The sequence below is a fragment of the Staurois parvus genome, unplaced genomic scaffold (genome assembly GCF_062004578.1).
Source record: "Staurois parvus isolate SC_StPar_1 unplaced genomic scaffold, SC_StPar_1.0 ptg001091l, whole genome shotgun sequence".
Classification (NCBI taxonomy): domain Eukaryota; kingdom Metazoa; phylum Chordata; class Amphibia; order Anura; family Ranidae; genus Staurois; species Staurois parvus.
This window is the reverse complement of record NW_028318887.1, coordinates 228889-243581: the sequence shown is the minus strand read 5'-3', so window position 1 is coordinate 243581 and position 14693 is coordinate 228889. Positions and strand designations below refer to the sequence as shown.

Here is a 14693-nt window from a genome sequence, read left to right as displayed (position 1 = left end):
ATTTCCTGACTGCCTTAAATTTTGTTTACAAGGCAATTAACAGACTTAGCTATAATAGTGGTTTTATTTGGGATCTACTTACCCAAGTGTCCTGTTTTTGTGACAGATTCTCTTTAATTTTTTTTTTTTTTTTTTTTTTTTATCCTCCCATAGTATCCACACTTCTTGAAGAGAAATGCAAATCGCTTGCAGATCATGTTGCAGAGACGCAAGAGGTACAAGAATCGAACAATACTGGGTTATAAGAGCTTGGCTGTTGGAGTAATCAATATGGCAGAGGTAGGACACTGATACATAAAATGCTTCTGCATTATAAATAAATATGGAAGTTAATAAAATGTACATATGCCTGTAATTATTCTAATCTCTCTTTCATCCATTAGCCTCGGTTCACGCTGCTCTAACTTACCATGTGACTTGCGACATAGTCACTTGACAGGTCACATAAGTCATACATTCTTTCCATTTCAGTGGTTGGCATCCTAATGTGACTCAAGTTGCTTTGAAAAAAAAAAAAGGTTCTGCACTACTTTTCTGCAACTTGGTGGTTGCAGCAGTGTGAACCGAGCTTTAAGGGACACAGGATTCTTGAAAATGTAGGTTATACTGCTGCCTACAGCAGGATAGAAAACTGACCAAAAAACTGTAGTTCTGGGGTTAACCCCACCCTGACCAACATATTTTGGTCCTAGGAAGCATGCTTTTTCTTAGCTTGCTGATTCAAGACTTACCTTGAAATGTTCTTCTAGCAACTTTTTTCTTCAGTCAAGATTTTGACAATTGGCAGCTGCTGGTGGATCTCCTCCTTTACTTGCAGCTATCCAGAACTTTTATGTTTATCGTTTATGTTAGATCTAACTGAGGACTGGACCTTTGCAGTGTGAGCCTAGGTCATCAATCTGTGAATCAAATGACCATGACCGAAACTTGCCTCTGTGAACTTTTCACCCTTGCCTGTTCTGTGGGATTGGGGTGGAAGGCCTTTTGGTTATTTTCATAGCCATGCATCAGCCCAGGAGAGAGAAGTAAACCACCACAGTAGATGTTTTAGCTCCTTTTGATGCCAGTTTTGGAGGCAGTTTTACATGCAGATCTTTAACCGCTCCTCGCCCACCCTATAGCAGAAATACTGCTACAGGACGGCACAGGTGTGCAAAATCACGTGTGTGTATATGTGTGTATATATGTATGTGTGTGTGTGTATATATATATATATATGTATGTGTGTGTGTGTGTGTGTGTGTGTGTGTGTGTGTGTGTGTGTGTGTGTGTGTGTGTGTGTGTGTGTGTGTATACACCAATGAAGTTCGGTCTAAATCGGATTATCGATCCCTGTCCTATCAGGGATCTTCTTGTACCTGTGTTTACACTTGCACAGGTACAGGAAATTATGAAATCTTCTCTCTCTGGGCACATTCCATCACAGTGAGTACAAGCAGCACACAGAACACTTTAGGGCACATTTAACCCTTTCACTGCCCTGTCACCAGTGTCATTAGTACAGTGTACAGAGTTTTTTGTTGATCACTGTATTGGTGTTGCTGGCGACTTCAGATAGCGTTAGCATCAGTTAGCGCCCCTACCAGATAGCGTCAGATTGCCCATCAGTACACCAGTAAACACATTTAACCTCTTGATTGCTCACATACACCTGTGTTTAGCCCCTACGCAGCCCCCCCAGCAAGTGCAGTGTCAGTAGATCATGGTCATTTGATACATTACACACAAAACCGCAGTGTTCGCAGAATCAGGCCTGATCTCTGTTAGCACTTGCATGTACTTTTTTTTTTTTTTTTATTTGTAGCGGTTCAAGCAGTCCCTGACAGCCAGGTGCTCTTCCTTCTTTTTTTTTTTCTTTTTTTTTTTCCCGTGAGTCACACTAGGTACTTATAAATTTAGTGGCCAAAAGGTCAATGGAAAGGTACTCTAGTTAAGAGGCCTACAGGATTCTGAGCATGTCAGGTGAGAGCGAAGGGAAAGACTTCCTGACTCAATCAGCATACGAACCTGTAGACAGCATCAACACCCTGACAGATAGCTGAGACGATGAAGAGGTCCCTTCTAAGTTCTGGCGTACCCGACCCTGTTCCCAGGATGCCGAGATGTTACAATTGCATGATGACCGTACTAGTGCCGCTCTACCTTTTGGTGAACTGGCGAGCACCAGAGGCCTAGTACATCCTGGACTTTCACATACCAGCACTGCAGTATCACTTGGTGATGTGGCGAGTCCCATAAGTCCAGTACAAGCTGTGTCCCGCAGCCACGAAGAATTGTACAGCCCCTAGTATCCTTCTGGATGTACTTGCAAATCCCGATTGGCAGCCCACAAATTCTGCAGCACCCATACTTTCCCCATTCACTGCCAACCTGGAATTCAAGTGAAAACAGCAAATTTAACTGCTTCCACTTGATTTTTTGGAGCTGTTTTTTATGGAAGATCTGTATGCATTGATTGTGGATTGAAGCAATTTATATGCAGAACAGTTTATTGCCCCCAACCCAAATGCCCGTGTTCTCTGCTACCATGGCCAGGCATAGATATGCGAGTATAATGCGTTTTATGCTTTTCAACGACAATACACTCTGTCGTCCTTGGGGTGACCCTGAATTTGACCTGCTCCACAAAATTCGGCCCCTCATAAATCGCCTTAACCAAAAATTTGCAGATGTCTATACTCTCCAGTAAAACATCTGCATTGATGAGTCCCTCATTAATTTTTCTGGCCGCCTTGCATTCAAATCATTTCTCCCCAGCAAGCGTGCCAGATATGGGGTCAAGATGTATAAGACCTGTGAGAGGGTAACAGGCTGTACATAGAAGTTTTTCGGGTTTGAGGAAGAAGATAGTCACATGGAGCCCCCCGGATGCCCAGACTACATGGGGAGCAGTGGCAAGATAGTTTTGGGCTTGGTGTCATCCTTTCTCCATATGGGGTACCACTTATACGTGGACAATTTTTATTCAAGCGTGACACTATTTAGACATTTGCACAATCTTGGAATTGGCTCATTTAGCACCGTGGGACCTAATTGCTTCCCCCAACGGCTTGTAAATACCCATCTTAGAAAGATGAAAAGGGAAAAAGCCTGCTTGAGAAATGATGAATTGCTTGCAGTGAAGTGGAAGGACAAATGGGATGTTTTTGTCCTGTCTTCCATTCATGCAGACACAACCATCCAAATTGCCATGGCAGCTGGTGTTGTCCACGACTATAACCTTAACATGGGAGGGGTGGACTTCAACAACCAGATGATGAAGCCATACTTGGTTTTCTGAAAAGTCAGGCGCTGGTACAAAAGTCTGTTTCAATTGACTCTATATAATGCTTATGTGCTTTACAAAGCAACTGGATGAAGTGGATCCTTCCTAAAATTCCAGGAAGAGATCATCAGTCCTTTTGTATCCAGAAGGTGCTGTGGCCCAAGCCCCCAACCCAGATGTAGTTGGCCAGCTGCATGAGAGGCATTTTCCTAATGCCATTCCTGGTACCTCAACCCAAAGGACACCCCCAAAAACTTGTCTGTAGCAGACATGGAGTTGGGCGTGAAAACCGCCTTTTTTTTTTTTTTTTTTTTTTTGTTCCTCCTGTCCTGGCCAACCTGGCCTTTGCCTCAAGGACTGCTTCCATTGCTACCACACGCTAGTGGAGTATTAGTAAGGGTACAACACGGCACAGTTCAGGGCACATATTTGCACAGGGTGTCAAAAGATGTTAGGTAGTCAGGAAACTGGCTATCGCATTTTGAAAGACCCTACAGTCTTGTTAAGCAAGTTCAAGTTAAAAAAAAACAAAAAAGCAAAACCTAAAAAATAAAGTCCAAAAAAACAAAAAGTTGCAATTTTTGTTGTTGTCATTGTCACCGTTCTACTGTTACAATTTTATGGTTTTATTGTTAACCATTGTTTTCTTTGCAGGAATGCCATTCAGCTGCAGCACCGACTTGTTTGTTCTAACAGCAACATGAACTTGCTCTCAGAATATACATTAGTCAGTGTGTGTGGAGCGCTGTTGTAAGAGATTTTTCATCTGCAGTTAAAAAAAAGAGCATATATGCTGAAGCATGGGGGCCTGGGGTGGCCAGTGGGTTGATGGTCCCTATGCTTTGGCATATATATATATATTTTATATATAACATTTTTAGGCAGATATTTCAATAAAGTTTTTTTTTTTGTTTTATTGAGTTGCTGTTTTATTGTTAACCATTGCTGTTTTCTTTGCAGGAATGTCATTCAGCTGCTGCACCGACTTGTTTGTTCTGGGAGCAGCAGGGTCTTGCTCTCAGAATATACATAAGTAGGTGTGTGCAGTGCTGTTGGATGAGATTTTTCATCCGCAGTTCAAAAAAAGAGCATATATGCCAAAGCATGGGGGGGGGGGGCCTGGGGTGGCCAGTGGGTGGATGGCCCCTATGCTTCGGTGTATATTTAAAAAAAAAAAAGTGCAGAAATTTTTTTTCATTCACATCGACCAATGTGACTATGGGAATCTTTTTTTTTTTTTTTCCCACGGGCTGAACGACAAAAAAAGAACATTTCATGTGTGCCCACCATTAGAAGTGGGTGGATGCAGGGTGGTATATTCTACTGGTGGACATACCATACACTTTTTTTTCTAGCACAGATTTTTTTCTTTTTTTCGTTCAGCTCACAGGCTGCATAAAAAAAAAAAAAAAAAGAACATAGCATATATACCCAACAAGGACCAGCGACGTACATGGTACATCACTGTACTTTGAGTGGTTATACCAGGATGATGCCTGCAGCTTTATATTTCAAATCCTTGTGAGAAAAAATGAGATCTGCAAAATACTCACCATGCCTCCTTTTTAAATTCCTTGGGGTGTCTACTTTACAAAAAAGGGTAATTTGGGGGGTTGGTGCTATCCTGGCATTTCAGGGCCTCCAAAACTGTGATAGGTAGTGAGAAAGTAAAATGAGGAAGTTACACACCTTCAGGCTTTCAAAGTGGTTATTGGATTTCAGGCTCCTGTATGTGGCTAGGCTCCTAAAAAGTCTCACATATGTGGTGTCCCCATACTCGGTAGAAGTAGCAGAATGTATTTTTGGGTGTAATTCCACATATATCCATGGCTTGTGTGAGCAATATATCATTTAAGTGACAACTTTGTGTTAGGAAAAAATAAGTGTTTGTCATTTTCCAAAAACTTGTAGAAAATTTGTAAATGCTATAATTTTCACACAAACCAGTTAACATGTAGTCATTTTTTTTTCCAAAGACATGTAGCAAAATATATTTTGGCCTAAATTTATGATGAAATTTGAGGGTTTGATGGGGTGGTATGTGTTACTGTCATTGGGAAAATTGGGGTACATGAGCATGCAATTTAGGTTATTAGATTGTTTACAATATTAATATTCTACAGCACAATACACAGGCAGAGTATTCTTACACCATGGATTATAGGCATGTACCTTCAGGTGAATCCAACCCCACTCTAGGTGTCCTCAGTTTTGTGCTAGTGTCTGAAGGAGATGGACCTTTCTCCTTCATGGTGAAAATCACCAATGCTTAACTAGTTTATTATTTTATCCTAGAATTCTTCAATCCATTCCTCAGCCCTCTTATAGATTTTTTTTTAAAACCAAATCGGTGCAACTTGCATAAAACTTTGGGGGCCATACTTGCACCCCTTGCTGTTGGGATGACCCATAATGTTGCTTCGGGCACTGGATCCTGCATGGGTGGTCACCTTGGCACTTGCTGCAATGCGATGTCAGCCACAGGGTAATATACAGGTCCAGGGCTGTGGTCCATCTCTGTGGAACCCAGTTCCTGAAGATCCATTCAGGGGTTTACCCACTGTGGCAGGCAAAGCCAGGACTGTGTACAATCCAGTGTTGTAGACACCTAAGAAAGGGTCATCCTGTACACCTCAGTGACTTTTCAAACTTGGTGATAATCTCAACCTCTTAAGAGCCTAAATCTCAGGTAGATAGCAGGTGTAACATCACAACACTGGTTGCACACATTACCTCCACTTCTGCTTAGAGCCCCTGTATTCAGGTGTTTCTTCCCGCCCTTCTCTGTTCATGGACAAATAGAATGTACATTCTATGATGACTGGATCACTCCAGAAGGGATTTTTACTCCTTCCAAAACCTTTGCTGAACTCTACCTAGTGGAAAACGTTTGTAAAGAAGAGGTTTATGCAAAGGCTGATCCTGCAGTCTGTCCTAGACAAACCTCTCCCTGTACCTACTGTAAATGTTCCTTCTTTCAAAGATTCCTCAGAGAAAATATTTGAGACCCTTCTAAAGGCTCATGTTGCCATTTCAGTATGTCATACTGCAGCTAACTGGATGAACAATCAACATGACCTTGTATTTCAGGATTGTTCTGTTACAAAGCATTTTTAGTAACTACCTTCTGCTCTGCTTATTTTGTGTGGGTGCCCTAGAACATGTCTTGAGACACATTTTCAAAGTGCTTCTAATCTTCATTAACATACAAAGAATTTTATGGCTAAAAGCTTGGACAGCTGAAGCTGCCTGCGGAAGGCGCTTCACACACATGCCATTCCAAGGAAGATGTCTATTAGGTGAAGCACTAGATCAAATCATCAAAACATCACAGGAGGGAAGGTTCTACTGTCACCACGGAAGACCCCCAAAACCTCCTCCTCAGGAGCCCCTTGCTCCTCTAAATGCAGAGCCACTATCCAGGCTACAGCTCAAGGCACCTTTCACATTGAACAAAGTCTGCTGCACTCAGCAGGGTATCCCCTGCTCGGTCGGAGCCAAACAGGATGGATGACAGTGTTTTGACATCTGTGCCTGTTCCGATTCTGTTCTGTGGACATGACACTGCATGGACCTTCTGAACAGGTCCTACTGAAAAACTGACATGCGGACCTGATTGCAATGTGTATGTGAAAGGTCCTTAAAACCTAACCTTCTTTTTGTCACAAGGCTGGGCCCACATAGACCACCAGATCTTCTCCAAACCCCCTAGTCATAATGAAGGAGCGCCCTCATGCCTAAGAGTGGGGAGACATCTGTTACCATTTTTCTTTCTCTGGGTCGCAGGTGTCCCAGACCTGTGGTTCAAAGGGGTACAAAATAGAGTTCAAAACTCTACCCCATTATTTCTTTCTTCTTTTAGATCTAAACTGTCCAAGGACAGTTAGATTGGCATAATTCCTTGAGCCATCTATTTTCCCAGGGGAGTCATTGTGCCAGTACTGCCATAAGACAGGTTCAAAGGATCCTACTTACTCCTGCTGGGATTTGGCACCATAAACAGGAATATTTGTGCTAAAATCCTTTAACAGCTACCTTCAATTTTAAAGTTCCACATGGAATCTGCAAGGTCAGACAAGGGGGATACATGGCATCCATGGAGGTCCAAGATGCCCTTCTATATGTTCCCATTTACCCACATCATCAGCACGTTCTGCGCTTTACAGTGGCAGACTATTACTTCCAGTTTGTTGCACTGCCCTTTGACCTTTTTATTTGCTCCTAGAGTGTTCACAAAGGTTTTGTACCTCTGCTTGCCCTTCTCAGAACTCAGGGCATTCATGTCACAGGCAATATAGACAACCTTCTGAAGGGCTCTTCTTCCTTCCAACTATCAGAAAATGTCCACAAGACAATTCATATGCTTCAGACCTTTGGCTATCTCTGCTTGGCACACTGAGGAAGAAGCCTTGAAACGTGTAGTGACAGTGTCTGTCTGTGAGTTGAAGCTGCTTCATGAAAAACACTATAGATTCCAGACTTTCGGATATCCTTGCGGTAACACAAGTTCTGGAGCCAGCCACTGGGGTTACCTGTCTTGCTGCAGATAAAGTGCATTAGATCTACTCCTTTGTTGAGATCACTGTATTTAGTAAGAGGCTCTGCATTGGGATAGCACCTGAGCACTTTTATTATATAATTCAGTGGTATTGTCAGCACTCTACATCAGAAAGCACAAGACTGCTGTTGGAGTCGGGACTTTTCATGCAGATGGTTTATATACGAATTGAGGACTGTTTTATTTATATGTTTATTTTGCATATTTTTACATTATTTTTTATGCACTTGGCGTTTTTAGATATATTGATTGGACACAATCAGTTATTGGAATTATTTTTTATATCCATATGAACTATTTATTTAAAGGGTGTAGTGCACTTGTTGATAGGGCACTGTGAGCACTTTGTTATAAAGTATAATACATACAGTACATTGGTGTCAGGTCTTTTCATTGTGTGTGTGTGTGTGTGTGTGTGTGTGTGTAAGTAAAAATTGTGGACTGTGCTTTCCCTCTTTTTATTTTGATTATTCATTTCATATACCTCTTTAGTGTTTTAAATGTTTCGATTAGGTACATTTATTTTTGGAATCTATTTATTTGTATCATTGTTTAAAAGGACATGCTCAGCTGTTTTATATAGGTTTTTTATTTAGGTTCAGCATTTAGACTTGGTTAGATGCTGCACTTTTGTAGTGGACTAAGCGCAAGTTTATCTTACTTTTTTGCATAGGGCCAACAGTTTATTACAGCGAAACTTGTGTTTTGATGAGGATCAGGAAAGTCTTCACTTTCTTGCCTGCATCCAAGCAGCAATTGTGGAAGTTCACTCAAAAGTAGCGCTTTTCATCAACTTCAGTCCCATCAGTGAAGTGCATTTCAGGGCTTTTTGCCCTCTTTTTAATTAAAAGTAACGTTTAAAAACTCACACAATGTTCTCCTTGCAGGGGTCTTTAGCATCACAGTGTAAAAGAGAAATTTTTCAGTCTCCTGGCTATCCAGACTCCATAGTTTCGGAGTCTGTTTCGTCAGCCCATTATCACATCCATCTTTGTTACAAACTGCCCGGGCTGTTGCCTAGTTGTACACAATCTCTTAGTATCTTTTTCAGGTAACACCTGGGTCAGATTAGATCACCTTGGTAGATACTCTCCCACTGTCTCTTCACACGCTGCTACAGCAGCTTGTTTCCAAGGGAAGGAGCACTGAACTATAGACAGCCCCTTTACTGAAAAGGCTGTGCACACCTGCACAAACAGCATGCTGGTTTCCTGTAAAACATGAACCTAATGCAGGTGTAACCAATTCTGGAGAAAAAGGTGCTAGCCCTTGTTCTTGCTCTACTTTGCTCTCAAGGCCTCCTCATAGTGGGATATCTAAACCACCTTTCTTTGAGTGAACAGTCGGCACAGGCATCATCTAATGTCCAATGGACTATCCAGGCCCTACAGAGGTTGGGGTGCATCTTAAATCTCCAGAGGTCAGTGCTTGAACTGCCCCATCGCTTGAGTATCTAGGACTAGCGCTAAATGTAACACTGTTATGTCCAAGGTTTTCTTTTCAGACTGTACATTCCAGGTAAATCTTCTTTTTTTTTTTTTTTGCACAAGGCTTCTGGGCTTAATGGTGGTCTCATTCAAGGCAGTTCAAAATTCTTATTCACCCCAGCTTGCTTCTCATTCCACTATTGCCAGGTGGATTTGGCACTTCATTATCTGTCAGACTTGTCAACAAGGTTCCATATTTTTCTGTCAAAGAGCAGTCGACTAGTTTACTTTGTTCTTCCTTGGCTTTTCAGCATCTGGCTGCCACCTAGTCTTTGGTTTATACTTTTAAATATGTCATCTGATGCTATCTTCAGTCATACAGCAAGTTCTTAAAGGGGCTCTGTGGGCTCAGAGTCCTCTCTGTTAACGTGTTTTTTTTTTTTTTTTTTGGGATGACATCTTTTGAATAAACAAACAAAAAAATTGATATTTTAGAACAATTGATATAAGAATAATTTGAGTTTTGTGACACTTTAAGTTACATTATCAATAAAAGCAATTATAATGATGTTGTCCGTACATCTTCTTTATCCCCTTATTTTTGAAAGTTAATAGAAATGGATGTTTTGAGGTTGAATCCTATTTTGTTATGTCAAAATCTGGCTCTCCAAGAAGAGTTTTCTGTAACAAAGGAGAAATGAATTGTAAAATGTTTCCATAGCAACCACTCAGATTCGTATCCTTTGAAACTTCTCTCAAGAATGAGTTTTTAATTGTTTGCCTTGTATTACATCTTGACATCTTGTTTACCACACTTTTGCAAGAATATACTTGTTCGTTCCTTTAACTCTTCATATGTAATTTCTTCTGCATCCTTAAATAACTGGTGTTATTGTGATATTAAAGGCAGTTTTTTTGCATGTCATACTTGCCTGCACTGTGCAGTCATTTTGCACAGAGCAGCCCCCATCCTTCTCTTTTTGGGTTCTCTGCTGGCGCTCCTGGCCCCTCCCCTCCCTCCTGCCGCGTGCCCCCAGAGCAAACAGTTTATGGGGGCACACAAGCAGGCTCGGTTCTGAGCCGCTGCTTTGCGTGTCCATTCACATGCAGAGCATGGCTTCCTTTTCCCCTCATTGGCGGTGATTGACAGCAGCAGTGAGAGCCAAAGGCTTCTGCTGCTGTCTCAGCCAATGAGGAAGGAGAGCCAATATTCTCGTGCACTTTGCTGGATTACGATGGAGTTCAGGTAAGTGCTGAGGAGGTTGCTGCACACAGGTTTTTTTTACCTTCATACATAGACTTTATGATGGTAAATACCTTGAGCTTTTATAACCATCTTAATACTGATGAGTCATTCCGCTTTTTACATGGTTAGTCTGGCTGAAAAAAGACAAAAGTCCATTTAGTTCATCCATAGCCTAATAACATCTAATGATTGCAGAGAGAGAATTTTGAGCTTTGTTAATTTTTATTTCATTAAATTTATGCTATGTTGTTTGCCTTAGGTTTTACAGTTTCCCAGTGAGAGCGGTCTTGTGTTGTCTCTTCATAGCCATGCCAAGGATGTTTCCTTCCCTGTTGCAGAGATAAACATCCACTCTCTTTCAAGCCAACCAATTGATCATGAAGGACCGAAAGCCAAGCTGTCTGGTATGACTCATTTACTTCATATCTTTGTTACTGAATGCATGTTTATTAGCAATTCTTTTTTTGTAACCATGAACCCTGGTAGAGTAATGAAGCGCTTTGAAAGAATATTGTAAAATTCCTGTTCTCTTACATTGAAACTCAGTGTCCAGTATCTCAAAAAAATATTTTGGTCTGTGTAATTTTTTAAAAAATTTATCTCACAGTTAATATGAATCTGTTAGTTGCTTCTAGGTTTTCCAGTTGATTCCAAGTATTGTTATTTTTTTGTCTGTGGAATTGTTTAGCCGAACAGTAAGGTATTCCATAGTTTAGACATGTTTATGCAATTACAATTTAGTCAGTGAAAGGGTCTTTCACATCTGTGAGCTGCAGTGAACTCATGGTTTCTGATGTGCATTGGGAGACGAGGATGGTGCTTTATGCAGTAATTTGAATCCCAACCCACTGTGATGAAAAAAAATACTGCATGCTGTATTTTTTTTTTCTTTTCCCAGCGGAGGCGTAAAATAAGATATTTTACTTTGACTATGTGTTGGGGGAAACTCTAGAAATAACTGACGGCATAACCCCAACTCATCTGGTGTAAACAGGCCCTAAATGGTTGCTTCCATTTCACTGTGATCAAATGTTGTGCTGTAGGAAATTTAAAGTGAGGTTTGGTGATGTTGCTACTGTGCCTCTAGCTGTTCTTTTTGATGGTGAATCTGATGAGGGAATGCAAAATCCTGTCTAACCAAGCTGGATGCCTCCATACAGAGCTATAATGCAAGAGAAGTTGAAAAAGTTTAACTGCAGGGAGGACTACAGGCAATACTGGAAAATAGGTTTTCCTTTTTTTTTTTTTTTGGAACAGTTTTCAGTTTTTCTTTAACGCTGTGCCTAGAGTTTTCTCCACTTCAGCATGTAGTGTTGCTCTGGAAATAGATCTATAGGGAGATTCTTTAATACATTGTATTCTGATTCCAGGGCTTTCCTGGATGAAAGTATTCTTGTATGTGGAATACCTTTTTCCTTGGCTAAATATTTCCAAAGTTTTTAGTCTCAAAAAAACAACAAAAGTATATAGCACACCATAGAAATGTTATATACAAGATGATGTATGTTCGTTCAAAGTCTAGTGTCAATAGTTGCTTGCATTTTATGGCAATCAAACAATTTGCTGCTGTAAGTTTGCTTTCATTATTAGACAATAATTAATGGAGAGACCTTGAAGGTTGTGTTACTGTATGTAATGGTATTTCTTAACCATATCTTACAGGATGCAGGGTACTTCATATTCAGGATTACTTGCTTTATCCTGCCACTTTAGGTGAATAGAAACTGGCAAGAATTCCCCACCCAGGCATAACTCCTGCTAGCTTAGTTAACCCTTGGTTTTTAGCTAGTTTGCTTAGCTGATGGATGCGCCTGCAGTTGTTTTTCTAAAGTTCTCATTTGGTGGGCTTAGTCTCCTGTTTTTTGGCCTACTCTGCACAACCCTTCTAGGGTAGAGTTGGCCTTCATTTGGATTGTTTGCCTTCAGCCTGAAAGGCAAGAGGTACTGTATCTGGACCCTGCATGCAAGAGTAGGAATGGCCTGTAATGTCTGTGGTTGGCGGGTAGTGATCTCCAGGATACTTCTTACCAGGTATCCTTGCTAGCAGGGTACTTTACAGGTCTAGGGAAGTGATCTGCGGCAGGGGAGTCAAGTCCCTAAAGGCCCTGAGGGGTGAAAATTGGGTTTCCTGGCCCTATACCTGGTCTAGTAAGTGCCTTTTGTGGCGGAACATATGTAAGTCTACCTGACAATGTTACTTGTGATTTTTGGTGCAGCATAGGCTATCTTCTCCATGGAGCACTACACCACAGTAGCAGGTTTTAAAGGAGGTAGACCAGCATGGTGCATGCGCAGTGGCATCAGTGTGCAGTTTTGCTGGCTTTCTGGGTACAGCTACATATGTATTCGCAGGCTCCTGGACTGCTGAGCAGAACAGCTTCAGCGGTTTAATTACTCTCGGCCTTCGCTCCTGCACAGCGCAGCAGCATACAGCACAGTTGGCACCAGGGCACAGCAAGTATTTGGGCCACTTGTCTACTTATGGTGACTTGCCACTTAGGTGTTCTGGGTTGGGACATTAATTCTCTCAATTGGGAAGATGCTACTTTATAGGGTACTAGAGATCTATTAGCCTTCAGCAAGCCATGGCCTTCCACAGGCAGAGATGAGGAAGGATGAATGGGTGGGTTCTAAAATCCTTTTATCAAGTAGTAAAGACCCCGTGCACAGTTCGCCCTGTAATGGCTCCCCTAAGAATCAGATTAGCTGTGAATGCCTGCTCTTATTTGGCATCCCCACTGTTTCAGGGACACAATTCTCTTGTTCCTTTGGGTTAAGAGAGGAATTTTCTTCAGCCGTTTCTGGTTTCCAAGATCAGCTCTCAGAGATTCTTGCTGGTTTGGAATGCCTGGGATGCTGTGCTGCCCTTCCCCTCCTTCCCATTTTTGGGAGAAAGGCATCAGAAAAACCTCCTCAAGAAGAGGAAGAAACTGTCAAGGATCAGGAATCCTCTGTAGACAAGTCTTCCTATGAGGAAGCTCAGAGTCCGGGGCTATTACAGAAGACCAGTGGGGTTCCTGGCAGACATGGTGCATGCTAACTAGAAGCTACCACTTCTGGAGTCCTCTTCCCAAAAAGGCATTAGGGTGGGGATCCTGGTAGCCGCCCAAAATCTGAAATCCTTTCTAGTGCACCCACACTTGCAGAAAGTGTATGCAGACTGAACTCACCCAGAGAAAGTACTCACCTCCAAAGAAATTTGTTCACCTGCAACCTATATAGGAGAAAATCTACACGAAATAGGGTTACTTGGTGGTTGACCTAGCTAATTCCTGTCCTGGAGGTTGAAGTCCCATTCTTTGAAGATGCCATGGATAAGAGGTTAGAGACAATTTTAAATTGTCCTCTCTGATAGGGGCAGCTTAGCATCCTGTAGTGAAGTTTGCCAAGTGTATGCTTCGTTTCAGAGAATTTGATCCCCAAAAGCCTGCCATCTGACAGTTATTCAGACAAAACATGTCCAGAAGTGAAGTAAGCTGGAACCAGAAGTACCTGTGTAACCATCTTGTTTACTGGAAATGATATACAGCAATTTACTTATGGGAATTCGAGGATTTGTATGCTGGTGGAGCAAGTGAATGTGGAGTGGCTTGGTACAAGCAAAATCACCCAACCATATGTCATAGGGGTTGCTGGGGGTAAGGTATTTTGGTGTGTATGGGGGAATGAGCACTGTGGAGGGTCACATGTTTGGCACTTTGAGTACAAGAAAATGAGGTTAATATGTTAAAGATTTCAATATACTGCACTATTGAATGGTTCCTTTTTACATGTGACCCTGAGTGTGAAGAAGATTTGAATATGAGGAGTGATCCACGAGAGGAAGAGGGGATGTGGATTGATGGGCGCGATAAATGTTTCTGATTGGTAAGGACTTGGTCAAAAGGGGAATCGTGAGGTCATTGATCACTGGTAGTTACACATGCATGATGGTATGCCTGCATGTGAGCACAAGTGCACTATACTTTGGAGGATACTGCACTATGAGTTTTTTCTTTTTGGGGGTTACACTGGAGAGATTGTGAAGAGGTTTAAGGTAGACCTGGAGTGAAAAAAAGCTTTCAGACCTATTAATTGGTGTATGGGTCGGAAAATCTGCTAAGAAACTTTGAGATGGAACCCACTGAATACACTTGCTTATAGACTAATAGAAGAAATAGCTGCATGTATTTAAGAAAATCGGGTGAATGAACCTAC

General features: G+C 41.6%; 1 protein-coding gene across 1 annotated transcript in view; it reads left to right on the top strand.

The window, feature by feature from the left end:
- Positions 1 to 14693, top strand: part of PACS1 (phosphofurin acidic cluster sorting protein 1) — a 267815-nt gene that overhangs the window by 52903 nt on the left and 200219 nt on the right. The window contains exons 4-5 of the mRNA XM_089658767.1: positions 154 to 279; positions 10756 to 10900. Coding sequence (XP_089514893.1) covers positions 154 to 279; positions 10756 to 10900 — 271 coding nt within the window. The remainder of the gene's footprint in view (positions 1 to 153; positions 280 to 10755; positions 10901 to 14693) is intronic.